The sequence below is a fragment of the Odontesthes bonariensis genome, chromosome 12, assembly GCF_027942865.1.
Source record: "Odontesthes bonariensis isolate fOdoBon6 chromosome 12, fOdoBon6.hap1, whole genome shotgun sequence".
In the NCBI taxonomy this organism is placed as follows: Eukaryota; Metazoa; Chordata; class Actinopteri; order Atheriniformes; family Atherinopsidae; genus Odontesthes; species Odontesthes bonariensis.
In genome coordinates, this window is record NC_134517.1 from 8,731,271 (window position 1) to 8,748,832 (window position 17,562).

The window sequence follows — 17,562 nt, forward strand, 5'->3', positions numbered from 1 at the left end:
CGCCTACTACTTGATCGATCTGACAGTATGCAGAGCGTTTACACACAGTGCACTTCACTCCTGCCCGAGCCGAAATCAGCCGGCCTGAAAAGCTGATTTCCCTTAAGCTATAAACTCTGTAAATATATAACTTTAGCAACATTTGAAACATTTTCAGGCGAGAAAGTAGTCGTTTAGACCCCCAAGGTGTTGAAAATCTGACAAAATACCGGCTATTTACAAGAAGAAGAAGCATGAATCTATGGAAGAGAGACTTGCCAAAGAGGTCCTGGCGGTGAATTTCCTTTCATCGTAGTAGGCTTGTCATTGAAAAAACCCGCTACTCCACCTACTGTCCTGGCGGTGATTCGCCACACAGCACACGCAAGCGCCGACAAAGCAAAATGAAGTATAAACGTCTCGAGCCATTAACATACGCGCAAGACGCAAGCGCAAGGGCAGTTAAAAGAAGTATAACTCAGCCTTTATAGTCGGTAACGCAAGACGCAAGGCAAGCCCTTGCGCGGTTGCAAGCCCCCCCTTGCGTGCTTGCGTGCGTCACCTCAATTTTCTAAACTTCACGCAAGACGCAAGACCCGAGCAGAGCTATAGAGTAGCCACTCTGGACGCGAGCACAAGCCACTATCTACATCACATCCGGCGGCGTGTTCATCTTCCGGTTTCATCCCCTAATTAAAGACCGCTGTTTTCAAACGCCAAGGTAGAAAGTGAAGAAGAAGAAGCATGAATCCCATAGACATAATATATCATATATATTATGTCTATGATGAATCCACTCGAAAAGAGACTTTTTTAATTTTTTTTAAAATTTTTTATTATAATTATAAAAACCTCGAAGAGAGACTTGCCGAAGAGGTCCTGGCGGTGAATTTCCTTTCATCGTAGTAGGCTTGTCATTGAAAAAACCCGCTGCTCCACCTACTGTCCTGGTGGTGAATCGCCACGCAGCACACGCAACCGCCGGCAAAGCAAAATGAAGTATAAACGTCTCGAGCCATTAAGACAAGCGCAAGGGCAGTTAAAAGAAGTATAACTCAGCCTTTAGGGGCCGTCATACCAACTATCAGCTGTCAGGCACATCTGGAGTGTTGCTGAACGACTGTCTTTCTTGTCTTTGGTGCATTGTTTTTTCAATTCAACTATTGTGGCTGTCGGTGAGACAGCTCCTTCTGATTGGCTGTTCGATTAAAATGGTAAATGGACTGTACTTGCATAGCGCTTTTCTAGTCTAACTGACCACTTAAAGCGCTTCAAAACTATAAGCCACATTCACCCATACAGCACCTCTGAGTCTATAACTACGTGCTTTCTACTGATTCACACATATGCATACGTATTTTCTAGTTGCAGTTTTTCCACGTTCATACAATGGATGCATCAGTAGGCAACGTTGGGTTCAGTTCCGCTGGGCATGCAGCCCTGAAGCAAATGAGTGCATGAGAAGGGAGCCGATATTGATGATAAAAGGCCAATGCTAATTTTAACATATCACACACTATCTCTTCTCATTTGACATCTTGATTTCTCCAAAACAAAAGCAACACTTTTATAACAACATGTCAACGTAATGTATAAGAGTCCAAAGAGAAAGATAGAAGCATGGGAAGATCGGACGGAAGATGAAAGAAAAGGAAGGACATGATATTTAAAAGACAGATAGATAGATAATGTGGATAGACAAGATGGATAGATCTCTCAAAGGCACATTGTTCTGAGACAATTCATTTTTGATACTTAAAACACTTCTTTTTCTGTTCTACTGGTGGTCTGTTCTTGTGAAAAAATTCACCATTCAACACTTTGACCAAGTTTCTTACTGAACTGACGGTTGGGTGCTGATCCCCACATGGAAATGTTTGTTGATGAACATAAAGCAGAATAAGTTTCTATGAACTCTGAACCCCTCTCCTCCCACTCTTAGACTGAGGGACATTTTCTCATGTGTGCTGGTCATTACATTGTTAGTTCAAATGAGGACCCAAATGCAAACAGAAGTCGGAGGCAGAGAGATGCAAATGAACAAACTAATTGAATATTGTTTTTGGGTGGTGGCGGGTGGGGTTCCCCCAGTCTTTTAAGTTTGTAGAATTAGCCACTTTATATTTCAATTTCATAAAGTATTAGGACTTTATATATGATATGATTGTAATCAGGAGGTTAACAGAAATTGTGCAGGGTTCTGATTATAAACCACGAGCTAACATCAACTCTTCCTACATGCCCTATCGAGGGCCAAAGACAGATGTTATCTATTCCACCTGCATCTGATGAGGAATGAAGAGCACCAGGCAGAAAATAACAAAGGAAAAGTACAACTGGATCCTCTAAAGTCATGTGTTAAAGAAAGTACACCTAACAATTGTAAGGTTTTTTCAACTCGTATTATTAATAAGCATCTGGTCCTTAAAATAATCTAAATAAAACTTCAGATGAACAACAACATATTAAATATTATGTTGTATATCATACTGAGTTAACAAAACTAAAATGCTGAGGCAATGTGCAAATCAAAGTCCACCCTCACTGCTTCCATAGGAATTACGAGTATAAATAACAGCCTGGAGCTGCTAATCCAGTAAATTAGAATAATGGATCATCAGCAAGTGTGACCAGCTCAGTAAAAGCAGAAATTGTGACAGTTTGCTGGTCTGGGACAGTCAGGTGTGTTTGTTGCTGCCAATCAATGTGGGATGGGTTATTTTCTTTGGACCTGCTGTGGCACTTTAATCTGGTTTGTATACGTCATGTGTTTTTATAAGAACGCTACAGCCAACCCATGTTCGAGTTTGACTTGTGGCCATTTGCTGCCTCTCATTTCCACTCTCTCTCCCACTTTCCTGCCTGTTGTCGACTATCTCTGTCAAAGTTCACTTTCATTTTTCAGTCGATCTGTTCTTCATTAAGCCCACTAGATTAAAGTGCATAATATTTGGAGGGTGATATATAAGGTGTAAAGTCAGCAGGCAAACGGATCTACATTTAGATGGGTCTTTAATCTATATCCTTCTTAGGAATTAAAGGCATAAAAGTTTAATTAAATCATGGTGGCACAAAATCTTTTTTAAAGACCTCCTGATATACCAAGACCTCTGCAAAATAGGAGCAAAAACATCTACATTACAATACTTACTCTTTATAAAGTCCATCATAGCCCTATGATAACCCACTTTTTAATAAGCTTTCCTCACTCTAGTTTGGAATATGTGTAGCTGCCCCTCATTTCTCTGCTGTATGAGGATGTTACACAGGTATCAATGTGTGAAATAACCTTTTTCTTATGATTGTTAAAATGCTAAATTTACAGTGTACCTTTTGCAAAAGTTTTAGGATATATTTTTAGAATATTCTTATCTTTCACTCGCTGAATCACCTCCATGAAAACAGTTTTTTTATTCAGTACAAAATATATATATTTTTTAATATTTTCAAAAAATGTTTAATTATATTTTTAAAGTAATCCCCATTTGTCTGTCTGAGTAAGAACTGCAGAACAAGAGGATAAACAACCAAAATAAATGCAAAACAACGTAATTAAAAAAATAATAAAACACTGCAAACAATACTACCGCTACAATACTACTACATGTTTGAGTCCAATGTTTTTTTACACATACATAACATCAACTATTTACTCATGATTTCATATTTGGTCATCTCCCAGGACACTGAAGGTTATGAGAATATGCATAATTGAGGCGTCTTGTACGGCTCTCATCACCATCTGTGTTAATGACATCAGAATCAGAAACCTCCTCAGAGTGCAACATTAAATCAGCCGGTCAGGGCAGCTGAGAGTAAAAGGTATCACGGTCATATCATAAGTCTTAGGTGAGATGATTACATTTCGATGAACAACTAAAGAATTAAACACACAGTGCAGACAGTTGTACTGTATATCATATTACTGTTTGTAAAAAGTCTTTAATTCAGTGCCTGGGTGAAACAGTACATTTCAGTTTGTTATAAAAAGAAACAAAAAAAAAATCATATCTAAAGGTAGAGTTGAATGCCAAGAGGGTGTCGGAAATTGAGGGCCGCTGCAGAAACTTTCTCCTTAGTACGCAGCCCCTAACACTCAAGACAGCAAAATCATTCCAACAAATATTGGCAGCAGACTAAATGTTTCCAGCTTACACACTGACAGCTTTTATAAGATGGCAAAAGACCAAGAAATTATTTCAGAATCATGACGCTCACATTCAAAAGGAATCTTATGCTCTGAACATGGGATTATTGTTGCATATCATTATCATCTGTGTCCAAAACTGTGTCCAGCATCTGAATGCGTGTGGGAAAAAGAGCGGTCACATTTCCATATCTGCAGAATAATGCATAAAACCTTAAAATGGTTCACAATTTGAGCTTACCGTGAAAAGAAAGCCTGGGTGTGTGATAAGGCACAGTTTCTGATCAAAGGCTCTTTTGAATAAAAATGAAATGTCTTTGTTGTGTAGAAAATAAATGAGGGTATTCTTTCAATTTTTCTTTTTTTTTTTGACCTTACATAACTTCATTTAAAAATAAATATCTATTATCTTTTTAAAATTTAGAATAGTCCTTAAAAGTTTGCTGTACCCCACTATAACCCCAAATTCTACACTGAAATTGGAAAAAAAATATGAAATGTCAATACCTAGAAAATCAAAATGAACAAACAAAAAAAAAGTTCAAAAGATAAAACATAGCAATGGAAAAACAACACACGATAACCTTTTAATATTCAGATTTGGAAAAAAAAAAAAAAAAAAAAAAAAGTGATACTATTTGAGAACGCTGGGTTTCTTCTCTGCTGCTGTTCTGCCCCTTGAAGAAAATATGTGCCAATGCCCTCGAGAATAAGGACATTCCGCTGTTTGACCCATCTCTTTGGCATTTATGGAGGGGAGGACAGACAACGCTAAGCGTCCCTGCCAGACAAAGTGCCACAGGGTCAGTTCACTGGATGCCACATGTTTAAAAAATGCGTTACTGGGGTTAGGGTAAAAAAATATTTTGATATGAAAAAAAAAAAAAAAAAAAGTGTTTAACTAGGCCCCAGAACATACACAAACAAACGAGGAGGGTGGACAGGATTTATTTTTTGGAGGCTGATGTGAAGGCGTTCTCAATGCAGAGGACGATGTAGGAGCCCGAACAGCTCCTGGGCGACTGCTGCAGGAGGTGGCCACTCTGCAGTGAAGATGCCAGACCGGTCACAGCGCGGTCACCTGCCCGCCATGTTTCACAGTAGTGGTCTGTTTGTCTGTGGCCTTTGCTGCTTGTTCCATGCCAAACCATCTTTTCAGGCCTGAAAGGGTACATAGACAACAGCAAATCAGCCATGGAAACAAAGGGTGCTATTATGTCAACAGCTACATGTCACCTGAGGGTGTAGCATTAAATGAACAAACCTGAAAGTAATTGAAATTAAATTAGATTTAAAAAAATGTAAAAAAAAAACCATTACTACGTAGGTTTTTTCTTGGTTTTTTTGTGAGTAATAAAAATGATTCACAAGCATTTGTTGCTGCGGGCAGGAATGACCTAACGCACTGTTCTGCTGTACTGTTGGACTGAAGCTGAAGAAACGTCTGACACTATGATGTGTAGAGGATGTGCTGTGTTGTCCATTACGTTCAGAAACTTGTGCAGCATTCTTCTTTGCTGAGTCAGCTACAGGGCCATCACAGCAGTCCCAGCACAGACTCATGTCAGGATCTGGGTTTTTTGGTGGGGTTTTTTGTACTTGGTTATTGGTTCCGTTTTTGTTCAGTGCTTTTGGTTCTTTCGGTATTAGATCATTACTTGTTTTATCCTAGTTCTGTTTTTATCAGTATTCAGTTATGTTTTATTTCTCTTTGTGTATTCTTTGGCTGTGTTCGAAACCGCCTACTTCTCCTACTACTCCCACTACTCATACTAACTTTAACTTTTTTTAAGTTCCCGGATGCATACTAGATTCACCGAAATGTTGGGTATGCATCATGAGGTTACTACTCATACTCAAACTACCCAGGATGCAACGTAACGTGACGTCGCCGATCGTCATTTCCTGTTAAAACGGCAGTTTCAAGCTAGCTACAACGAGGGTAGGTTCCCTTCCTGTTTCAAAACAAAAGCACCAATTGTATCATAATGGCTTTCCCTATGATAAAAGGCAACGGGTATTTCATTTTGTGAAAATAACCGGAAGTGCGTTACTCACTGCGGCTAGCTTTAGTAGCGCCGAATTCGTGGGCACAAAATTGTAAACAGCCGGTATTTTGTCAGATTTTCAACACGTTGGGGGTCTAAATGACTACTTTCTCGCCTGAAAATGTTTCAAATGTTGCTAAAGTTATATATTTACAGAGTTTATAGCTTAAGCGAAATCAGCTTCAGGCCGGCTGATTTCGGCTCAGGCAGGAGTGAAGTGCACTGCGTGTAAACGCTCTGCATACTGTCTGATCGAATGAGTATGCCGTTTGCAAGTATGTAGTATGTAGTAGGCGGTTTCGAACACAGCCTCTGTCTCCTGCCCTCTGCTCTCATTCACTCTCCCCTGCAACCTGTTACTAATCAGCCACCAGTTCCTGCTTCAGTAATCACCCCCCCAGTATATATATATCTTTCTTGTTCCACCACTCCTCGCCGGATCCTCGTCTTATACTTCTGTATTCCTTGTCTTGTCTTCTGATCTGAAACTCTAGTCTGTATTCCTCGTCTTTGTCGCCTCACTCCTGTCCCTGGTCCATGTTTGTCTGTTTTGTTATTTTCTTAGTTTTATGTTGAGTTTAGTTTTTCAGTATTCCAGCTTTGCTGCGCTTTTTGTTTCTATTTAAAATAAATCCTTAACCTTCACTTTTTGCTGTTGTCCGTGTCTGCACTTGGGTCCACCCTTAACACACCATGACAATTCAGCATTCTTGATTGGTTTGTTCTGTTTCTTAAATCAATGGTTCTGATGTCACTACCCCAAAATATGGCTACAACGCTAACTGCACACTCCACCACAGAAGATATGAAACACCTTTCTGAAAACACTGAAGGAGTTAAACCTCCTCAAGAAGTATAGACTGCTCAGTCCCTGCTTGTGCACAACCTAATGGCGCTTTTCCACTAGCTCTACACGGCTCTACACGGCTTGCCACAGGTCGGTTTGGTTGTCTTTCCATTACACTTCGTGCCTCCTCGAAGTGGGCGGGTCATCGTAACACGGCTGCGCGTGTTGCTGCTCACCCTGTGGCTTTTTGTCGCACAGAAGGCAAGAGAAGAGAGCCAGAGAAGACTCCTGGCCGCCAGACAAAACAGTATTGAAAAGTACCGGAGAGTTTTGTCACGAGCTTCAAAAAGATGACGTTTGGAGGTAAGCTAACGGTTGCTAACGCTAGCTTTTATTATCCGCGTTATGACGCTTCCAGTGACGACACTCATCGCACAATCAGTGGAAGGCAGTCGGCTGACGTCACGTTTTAGTAACGCTTCGGCCCGCTTGGAACCAGGGCTGAGGTGGTATGGAAAATCGTCCCGGTTGCAGGTACGGCGTGCTAGTGGAAACACGCAATAGCGCGCCGAGCCTAAGCGAGCTAGTGGGTATAGCGCCATAAGTGTCGCATCTCTAGTCTAGTCTGTTGCCAAATTAAACTCCCAGGTATCTGTAATCCTTCACCACCTCCACCTCTACTCTCAGGTTGCTCTCGTTTATCTTCTTTTCACCTGTTTTTGAACAGTTCTCAATATCTCCTTTTCTACCTTCACGAAGGCTCTCTTCTAGATGTTCAGAAACTTTTTCAGTTTACTGGTGAAATCACATTAGGATAATACTCTTCACAAAGAAGTGAATGCAATCTGTGACACATTGATTCACGGCACTGATGCCATCTCCATGTGGCTCACAGTCATTTCTAGTCTGTGTTATCTCCCAGGCATTCTTCAGCTTTCTGAGACCATTTCTTCCAGTCCGTAGCTCACAGGTTGCCACCGAACAATAGGTGAGGAGAACCAGATTATAGTCTTATTTTCCAAAGATGTGTGCATCTCTTACATTTTACAAATTATAAATCCAACTTTTTTGGAATGTTGTGTTTGTAGCCTGGCAACAACTAAGCTAACGATGTGTGAGCCACTGGTTCCGATGTCTCGGTTTGCCCGTATTGTCTTAAAGCTGAGTAGAGAGGGTAACATTCACAGTGTTACCTCTTTAACTGGGGTCTTTTGGGGGGCAGTAGTTGGCATTTGGAAAGCTAGATCAGCTGCTCCTGTTTGTATCCAAATTTTAAGATGGTATGGCAACTCATTATAACAGATTTTGAAATGTGCCAGAAGTATGAGTTGTTTTTTCACACATATAAGTTGCAAATATTTAGCAGAGACCCACCATGCACTGTCCCTGAGGATGTCTCTACCATCAAAGGAGTAGATGGGTACATTCTCCGTCATTTTACGGGCATCGTCTCCAAAGATGGACTGCCAACTGCTAAACAACACTTGGTTCTGAAAGGAAGAGAAAGAAAAACAGCGCATCATCTTAACTTCTTACTGTCTAAGATTTTATTCATAAAAAAGCAAGATACACAAAGTGAAAGATTGAGCAGAAAACCACTCGACTGTTTAGGAATTCTTTGGATCAAACTTCACAGTAAGATATTACTGCTGCAGTTAATACTGGATAATATTGCCACTTCTCCAGTGGTAGTGTCTCACCTTGAGGTTTACGATGGAGATGGTGTCCCTGTCCGACCTGCGGACGATGGTGTGGAGGTCCTGAAGCTTGGAGGAGAGGAGGGCTCTGTAGGTTCCCTTCAGACCTGCAGCACGAGCCTGCTGGAAGCACAGGAAGTCTGCACCACGAATTCCTCGCATGTTACCAGTTTGAGGGGCATTCAAGGCAATTAGATGTAGCTGATGAAGATGGGAGAAGAAAAGAAAAAGTCATTTATATTACCATGGCAACCTTTCTTTGGCCTGTTTTGGCTGTTGAACACGAATTTGAAGTTTAACTTGGCAACATTTGCTGAATGTGGACATAGAGGTTACTCTCGTGTAACATCAGTATATTTATCGTTTAAATGTTTTACTGAAAAACATACTTAAAAAAAGCAAATGATATTGCTATTGCTGCCACTACATGAAAAACACTGCAGTGATAAACTAAATATTTGCTCCTTCATTTTATGTAAACTACCTGCTATATACTCTGAATTAAGGCTGGGCAACGATTAGAATTTTTAATCTAATTAATCACATGATTTCCCTGATTAATCACGATTAATCGCATTTGTACGCAAAATCCAAAAATGAATCCAAAAGTAGTGTATAGCTTTTAGCATTTAGTTTTATTTTAAATGTGCTGCCATATGAATGAAAGTGCCATAACATTTGTTGTGCAAACACACTTTTAACATCAGCATCTTTCTATAGTTTTTATGTAGAAGCCTCGCTCCACTGTCTGTTTCCTTGAATGACTTGCTGCTATCAGTTGTGTGTTTTGCCTTTAAGTGATATTTTAGACTGGAACTACTACGCTGAGAAGACAATTCAACTTGGCAGTGTTTACAGATGACTTGGGTTCTGTCGACTCTGCCGTCTGGAAGAACTTTAAAATGAAAATGGCAGAGTAAAAGTTCCGTACCCTTCTCCATGTTTGGTGGATCCGCAGATTACTTTCTTTTCCGGTTCCACAGCAGACAGCAACAGACTTTTACAATAATAAAATAAATAATAAAACCTGCGCGATAAAATATTTATCGACGTTAAATAATTAAAGAGTTAACGCGATATTAACGAGTTAACTCGCCCAGCCCTACTCTGAATAGATAAAAGTATTGTATCTAAATATTCAGATCCAGTATGTCGTAGTTCAAAAGCACTGTGAGTTCAGACAGTCACATGTGACAAAGAATGAATGGCTGTGGGTCGGACTGAAAGCCTCGACACAGAGCTATGGGGACGCCCAATTTCCCACCGACAATGTTCCCTTCTTCTCCTGAGGCCATTCCTAACCACTGTAAAACTTTGAAGGATTAGTGTTAATACTCTGGTTCCCATACTGAGGTGGAGGGGTGGCTTAATGTTTTAACAGCACTGCCCATTTTGAATTAAATAATCATAGCACATTTATAGGGTTATCAAAAATGTCTGAAACTCAGTCAAACACTGCTGTTACACACAGAGGTGCATATGTGTTTTATGTAAATGCAGTCAAATATAAAAGTATAAGTCAAAAAGTAGAATTTATAGCTTTGTGATTATGACACTGATGTCTTTTGAATCAATATAGTATACCTAGTGGACGGATTCACTACAATAAGATCAACAAGCTGATGCAGGTTCCTGAAGTCCAGTTGCCTTCTTTTAGAGCTCCTACTGTTTCTGAATAAAACATTATGCCCAACAAAAATACCCTTTTGTGTGCAAGCTCAAGTACAGAGGTAGAAAAATGTTCAAAGGGAATCAAAAACAATTTCCTCCAGATTACAGTCCAGTGGCACTGCGTGCATCTTTCCTCACTTATTTACCCAGCATATGAACATGCTTCGGGCAGAAAGCGAGTCCCGTTTTGCTGACGCTGACATGTCCCTAAAGTCTCAGAGGAATGATGGATGCTGGATATTTACATCTTTTTCCTCGAGGGTGGAGAATACCTCGGCTGTGGAGACTGGCTGGCTGACATTCAAGCTGATTTAAACAAAAAACATTTTTTAGGGATTGTCAAAAGTACTTGCCATAAACACCCCATCTGGCCAAGGGTGGGGTCATTCCCCCAATTAAAAAAAACATAGTACTACTTTGTTGTTAAATAAATTAAGGTGCAGCGTAATATGTTGTGTGTTTCTGTTTACTTGAGACTGTTATTGCCTTACTTAAGGATAGGGATGGGAATTGATAAGATTTTTACAAACCGGTCGATTAGCATCAACTTTGTTTAGTTTAGAAGTAACACGAGTCATGACCTTACAAACCCAACAACGGTGAGGTCCACATTGGTCTATCATGGCCTGGGTAATTTAACTCTTCCCTGCTCTGGTGAAAGGAGAAGCTGGAGGTAGACGTGAACTGGGGGTAGTACCACCAACCTCTGGCTCTGAGCCACTCAGGCTCTGTCTCTCATGATTTCATCTAAATGTAATGCCTGAGAAGGCATTAATTTAATCTTAACCATTACTAACAGCAGGTTTTACAATGAGGCAAATGGCACTAACATGATAGGCAGTGTTTGTTTGTTAGTTAGTTACCTGCAGTGTTAGCCGAGGACATGCTAACGTTGCTAACGTTGCTGGGTTCAGATTCACCGACGTTAGTCCGGAGCAGATTGAAAACGCGACATTCGTTCATAGTTATTGCATGTTGGTGGTATTTCCTCCCTTTGGTGAAATATTAACTTTGCAAGTTGCCCTGTTGTCGTCTTTTTTAGGGATGTGTAACCAAACTTTCGAGGGTTTGTACCGCTTGGGCGCCATGTTTACTGTTGACTGCTGGCTGCACTGGACTCGCCACGCAATGTTGCGTGGTGAAGTCATTCGCGCCCACTGGAATCGATAAGGGAATCGTTTGCAAAATCGCCAAACGATTCCAAGGAATTGAAACACTGGGAACCGGTTCTCAACAAGAACCGGTTTTCGATTCCCATCCCTGATTAAGGAGGAACAGATGAGTTCTTATGTTTAGATATATTTTCACATGACATATTTTCAATACAAACACACGTATGCTTCACAACATTTAATTGGACCAAGGAAACCTTTTTAGCTTATGATCTGATGACAACTTAGATGGAAATATATGGGCACGATTTTAGTATTTGGAATTGAGTTATGATAAACTGATCATAGTTTATAACACTATTTCATATTAACCCAACAATCTCCAGAATGAGGTAATCTTCTCCTCTCACCCCTGATCCTGATGTTTCCACATTAACCGCAGGCCCGGGCACAGGTGGGTGGGGTCGCTGCTGTGGAGTGACAGGGTGTCTGCTGTCAGGCTGCTGGTTGGTTAATCTTCCATCCGTCTGACCCGTGTAGGTCTGGTCAGGGAATCTAGGCTCGTACTGTGGGGGGTATCTGGGATCCACAGGAGGTGGAGGCTCAATGGGTCGTATGACAGAACCACCCTGGGAGTAATGGCCCGCTCCGTTGTTATGGGACTGGTCCTGGGACTGGGGGTACAGAATCACAGGTGGAGGCTGGGCTTCTGCCACTTCATTCTCCTTTCCACGAAAAAAAACAAAAAAGATTCAGAGGTTAGAGAGCGGTTCGTAAATTCTAAAACTATGTTTGCCCCATTTAATTCTTCTGTAGAACTTACCAGATCTCTGAAGAAAGGATTGTACTCTCCAAGCTGAGGAGGGGAAACAGCTTTTAGTGCTTTTAGTATAACTTCACTACTGGCATATCAAAATCTCATAAACCACGGACAAGACAGTAACAGAAACTTCTCCTCAAGTAGCCTAGAAAGTGAAAATCTAACCAAACTCCATTAAAACTATATGGCATGGCTCTTTAATGGTTCTGTATGACAAAATTCAAAGCATTATATTTTTACAATGTAGATGACTGTACCATGACTTGTCGTAGTCCATCGCGCACTCTCAAATAAAGGTCTGCCCTGTCTAAGATGTAGACCAGACTGCCTTCTTCCTGGCGTCTGGCAGTAGCGATCATTGTGTCATATGACCTCAGAACTGTAACCTACGGAAACAAAGAAGCACTATGTTCGGCTTTTTGAATTCCTAAAAAAATGGAGGCCATATTTAACCGGGTACATAAATCTGTGCACAACACAACCCCAAACAAATGCAGTCATGGCACTCACCCCAGAGGAGGGACCGGGAGTTCCAGGTGGGCCAGGAGGGCCAGGAGGTCCGGGAACACTGACGGCTTTAAATTGAAACAAAAGCTTATCATTGATTTGACTTTTGGTTCCAGAGGAGTTTGTCTCAGTGGTCAACAGCAAACTGTTGTTTTAAACAGGATTATGAGGCTGCTATGTACTAAACTTGTGTTGCCAAAGCTGCTGCTGACCGTGCACATGGGCATGAAACAAACGAGAGAGGCTATTCTCTGTTAGTCTCCGTCTTACCTGTGGACTTCAGAAAATGGGACATTATCATTTCCACTCAAAAGAATGAATTAATCCCTCTCTAAGGTCTGTTGTCACTTTGGAGACACAACCCCGGATTTCCTAAAAGCTGCTCTCACTTTATGAATTCCAGAAAATTCTGAACCATCTGGTGACATGTACAGCTGCCTCACAAAATCCTCACAATCCTCTCTCCCTTCATATCAATGCGGTCAGCCACCTGCCGACAGCCGCACCTGTTACAGTGTTTACTGCTCGGAAGCAGGGGTCTGCACTTCGGTCTGCACAGTCTGCACAGCACGCAGTGATACGAAGGGAAAGAAAATAGCGCCAAGCGATTGTGAGTTCTGACTTTTCCTGGATGAACGATTTTGTGTTGCAAATGTATTACTCTTTTGAACACATATTGTTTTGAGAAGCAAAGCGCTTTATTTTTGTGGCCCCAGCCAACTAGCCGGACTACCTTCGTCAACGCCAAAACGAGGCTGGAACTCGGCTCACAGGACGCAGCGGGGGGTAAGAAAATGTTCATAAATGATATTGCTAATATGGGATGTCATTCAGCTTCATGTCAAACTATCCCTTTGAAGTCAGTGGCAACAAAACAGAGTTGTAACTTACTGATTAGACATTAAAAGACTAAAAGATTTCACATTGAGGTTTTCTCCGTCGTTGGAAAATAATTTAAGACGCAGCACTTCTGAGGTCTTTCAGGATAATTCTGAAGTTTAAGGCACAGAAAAAAAATAATGAAACACTTACGATAACTGGGTCTATATACCCCAGGAAATGACCCTGGAGGTCCAGGCGGTCCCGGAGGACCTGGTCGCCCATCATAACCAACCCCTGGTGGCCCTTGAGGTCCTTGGGGTCCAGGGGGGCCCATTATAGAATCTCCTTTTGGACCCTAACATGAACATGGACATGACTGGAATATTATTTTAAAAGTCTGTATTGAAAGTCAAAATGAATCCAGATCTTAAACACCTTTAGTTTAAGATGACAGGTTAAGTGAATCTGTAAATACACAATGAGGCATTTTACTCTCAAAACTCACAGGTAAGCCAGGGTTACCGGGTGGCCCTTGTGGGCCCTGTATTCCTCCATAACGTGGGTCATAATATCCACCACCAGGCTCCCCCTTTTCTCCCTTGACACCCGTGTCTCCACGCTCTCCTTTCAGTTCATTCTGTTGGAAAAAAAGTCTAACGATTAGACGTTTTTTTGTCTTTACATCTGCAATACTCAGAAACCCAGTCAGTGATGAAGTGATGAGCTGGTTTACCTTGAATGCGTAAATATCAAAATTAGAAGCTGATCCTGAAAAAAAAAAAAAAAAGACTTCATGAAAGACTTGATGAATCCAGCAGTGTGGACCATATACAACATCTGTAAAAACAGTAATGCATGTATTACTTACCTGGGATGCCTGGAAGTCCAGCTTCACCACGATCTCCTTTTTCCCCTTTGGTTGCTACAACAAGACAACACAGGACAATGTTACAAGCAGGTCAGCAGGTTTAGTGGCTTAGTAAGGTAACTACCGGTTCAGCTCTGGCTTTTCAGTATTACGAAACGGGTTCACATCTGGCTGGAGTTTATTACCATTTCCTAGTAGGTTGGGTTTTGAGATGCTGTAAGAGATCAACATAGGTTGAAGCACCACCTCCCGACCATGTACTTATCTTAGAAATGGAGAAGATTAAATGAATGTTGTTCGCTTTAACAGTGAGAGAATCTGAGATGCGTCAGCCAAAGGGAATGTTTGCGTAGCCTAAAACAGAAACTGGTGATCTAAAACTTGTTTCTGCTGACTTTCAAAGATTTGGAACTAACATCTACGACTTTATCAATCAAAATCAAAATCATCCCTGAAATGTAAAAGATTGTCTTGCCTTTTTCTAATACATTATGTGACTGTTTTTTTTTTTTTTTTTTTTTTTTTTAACTGTTAAACATTTCTAACAACTAAGAACAACTGACAAATTAGGTTTTCTCATTTGGCCAATTTGGTGCAAAGAGAATTAAGTAGAAGCCAGAAGTAAATCTGACAAAATAAAACCGAAACCTTCTCACATACTTTAAGAATGAGTTTGTATTACATTCATTTCATAAAGTGCTTAATTGCTAATCGTTCATGATATGGCAGTGATATTTATCTGTTTTTTCTTTCGCACACATTGGCAGAAGTCAGGATTCTTTTTTCCTTTTTTGTCAGCGTTCCTTCCAGCCTTGGCTGCAGTAGCTGTGTTGCTTTACAGTCAGATAGAATTATAGAATGGTCACTTTTGTGCCAACGCCACCCATTTTACACACATTTCCAAAGTCAGAAAACCTTGACTGACTTCCTGCGTCGTAGTACCGCTTTTGTCAGTGGTAGATAGTGGCGGTTAGTTAAAGTGGGGCTCAGTAATATGGGGTTTGTTTACTATGCAATACACATCCCAAAGCTGTAGGGGGAGCTCCATAGAAAATAGGCGACAGTCTAGCCAGACTGTCGTAAACCCACCAGAGGCAATTTACGGTTTATTTTTCAAGACACTGGCAGAGAGTTGGAGAAGACGACGGAGGTTCGCGATGTCTTCAAAGGTATGTAGTAAAAGTAATTATCAAAGCAGTATAAAAGCATATCTATTACAAACTATATTACAACTGTAGAAGCTAACCGCATTCAATTTAGCCGTCGACAGCTAATGGAAAGGGGGTGTGTCTATCAGGCTACCTGGCTCGGCTCAGAGCCCTTTACGACCTGCCGTGAAGCAGTAGTTCTCGGCTCTCGTGTGTCGCGAGACTTCCAGAGCTAAACAAAGCACGCGGCGCCACAGGCAAAGTTGCAAGCGCTGTTTCGGGCTAGGGCCACCAGATGGAGATGGAAATGTCACCGTTTTCATGGGAACGGGTCAGCCAAGCAAACTGATGATTGCCAAGCAATTTTATGACCATGAAAAAGTTGCATAGCATGTCTTTAAGCCAGACCAAATACAGATACCCTGGATATGTTGAACCTGCTTCACAGGACCCAGGTGGACACTCCCAGGTGGAAATTCAGGTTGAACTTTGTTCCTCCCCAGACATATCAAACCCTTCTTTTAATTTCATGCTGTATTTTGTTTTGGCACTAAGACGATAAACTTTACATGTTAGCGGATCATACCTGGGTAATTCCTCGATGCTTCGTCATAGCGCTATTTACAGAGAGACAACATGTAACAGAGATTTAGTCCAGGATAGTGAGAGACATGAACTTGAAATGATACACATTACATTCAAAATGTGGCTCAGAATTTGGTTATCTTGTGTAACTCACATTGAAGCGGTCTAAAGCACTGGCAGGCCCAGGTGGTCCAGGTGGCCCAGGTGGTCCTGGTGGGCCAGCGACTCCCTAATGAAAACACAATGTTAAGATTCAGAATGACTGAGTGACTGCTGAAGCAGCATGAATTATTTAAAAAGACAGTAAAGTGGGTGAGGTGCCCACTGTGAAGAAACCATTTACTATGGAAAGACTTTGAAAAAAAGAATTTGCCGTATTTTTTACATAAATGTGGCCTAACAATACACGAAAAGAGACAAAAGCATTATACTTGGTCATATTTCAGTATGTGGTGTGACCTTTGTTGAAGCAACTAAACAGAGATCATTCACACGTTCCCAAACAGACATCAGCCCATCGCTACTTATAGAACAGCTTCAACTTTACTAATGAGTTTCCTCCCACTAACGGCTTCCTTCAGCTCCTTCCACAACATCTCTATTGGATTAAGGTCTTTGACATTCCAAAACATTCACTTTGTTCTTTCGTAGAATGACGCAGATGCTTAACACACTCTTTTTGCAACAGGATCTAATCCTCCTGAATATTTCTTCCCCTGATATTTTCAATGCAGCACAACTGGCCAAAGCCATGACACTACCACCACCGTGTATCATGGATGGGATAAAGGCTCTTAAAGTAAAATGCAGCATTTTTCTGTCAACAAATGTAAAGCTTTTGTCATAGGCCAAGAAATTCTACTTTGATCTCAAACACAATACAAAGCTCTCAGTCAGGGTTGCCATGTGAAATGAAGGTTTATCAAAATAAAATGAGCTAGTAATCACAATGAGCTCACACCCTTTTAATGCTAAGAATTGGTAGTCTTTCATATTTAACTTTTCTTAACTCCTCCTTCTCACCAAGCTGGTGCTTATGATAGTGTCATGAACATGGGGTGTGGCGCCATGTTTTTAGTTTTTGGTTTTGTGTTTTAGTTTCTCATGCTTTGGTGTTTAGTCTTTAGTTTTCTAGTCCATGTTTAGTTAAGTTTTGCCATTTGCTTTTCCCTCACTTGCCAGGTCATTAGTTTAATTCAAGTCACCTGCACTCATTTTCATCAGCTGCACTCATTCACTCATCAGTCCCCACAGTACTTAGGTTCCCTGTTTGCTTTCAGTCATGGTGAGATCCTTGCGCCTTGCACATATACCTTTCATGCCACGCCACGCCGAGTGAACTTAACTTAACTTAAGTTAAGTCTTGTTTTG

At 41.0% G+C, this 17,562-nt stretch overlaps 1 protein-coding gene across 2 annotated transcripts in view; it reads right to left on the reverse strand.

Annotated features, from left to right (window-relative positions):
- Positions 1–3,884: 3,884 nt before the first annotated feature.
- Positions 3,885–17,562, reverse strand: part of col18a1a (collagen type XVIII alpha 1 chain a) — a 99,817-nt gene continuing 86,139 nt past the window's right edge. For both annotated transcript variants that reach the window (XM_075479046.1, XM_075479045.1), the window contains 13 exons: positions 16,346–16,420; positions 16,193–16,223; positions 14,459–14,512; positions 14,324–14,358; positions 14,096–14,227; positions 13,801–13,945; positions 12,772–12,836; positions 12,519–12,647; positions 12,265–12,297; positions 11,852–12,166; positions 8,662–8,859; positions 8,336–8,451; positions 3,885–5,287 (listed from right to left, as the gene is read on the reverse strand). In XM_075479046.1, coding sequence (XP_075335161.1) covers positions 5,074–5,287; positions 8,336–8,451; positions 8,662–8,859; positions 11,852–12,166; positions 12,265–12,297; positions 12,519–12,647; positions 12,772–12,836; positions 13,801–13,945; positions 14,096–14,227; positions 14,324–14,358; positions 14,459–14,512; positions 16,193–16,223; positions 16,346–16,420 — 1,542 coding nt within the window. In that variant the 3' untranslated portion in view covers positions 3,885–5,073. The remainder of the gene's footprint in view (positions 5,288–8,335; positions 8,452–8,661; positions 8,860–11,851; positions 12,167–12,264; positions 12,298–12,518; positions 12,648–12,771; positions 12,837–13,800; positions 13,946–14,095; positions 14,228–14,323; positions 14,359–14,458; positions 14,513–16,192; positions 16,224–16,345; positions 16,421–17,562) is intronic.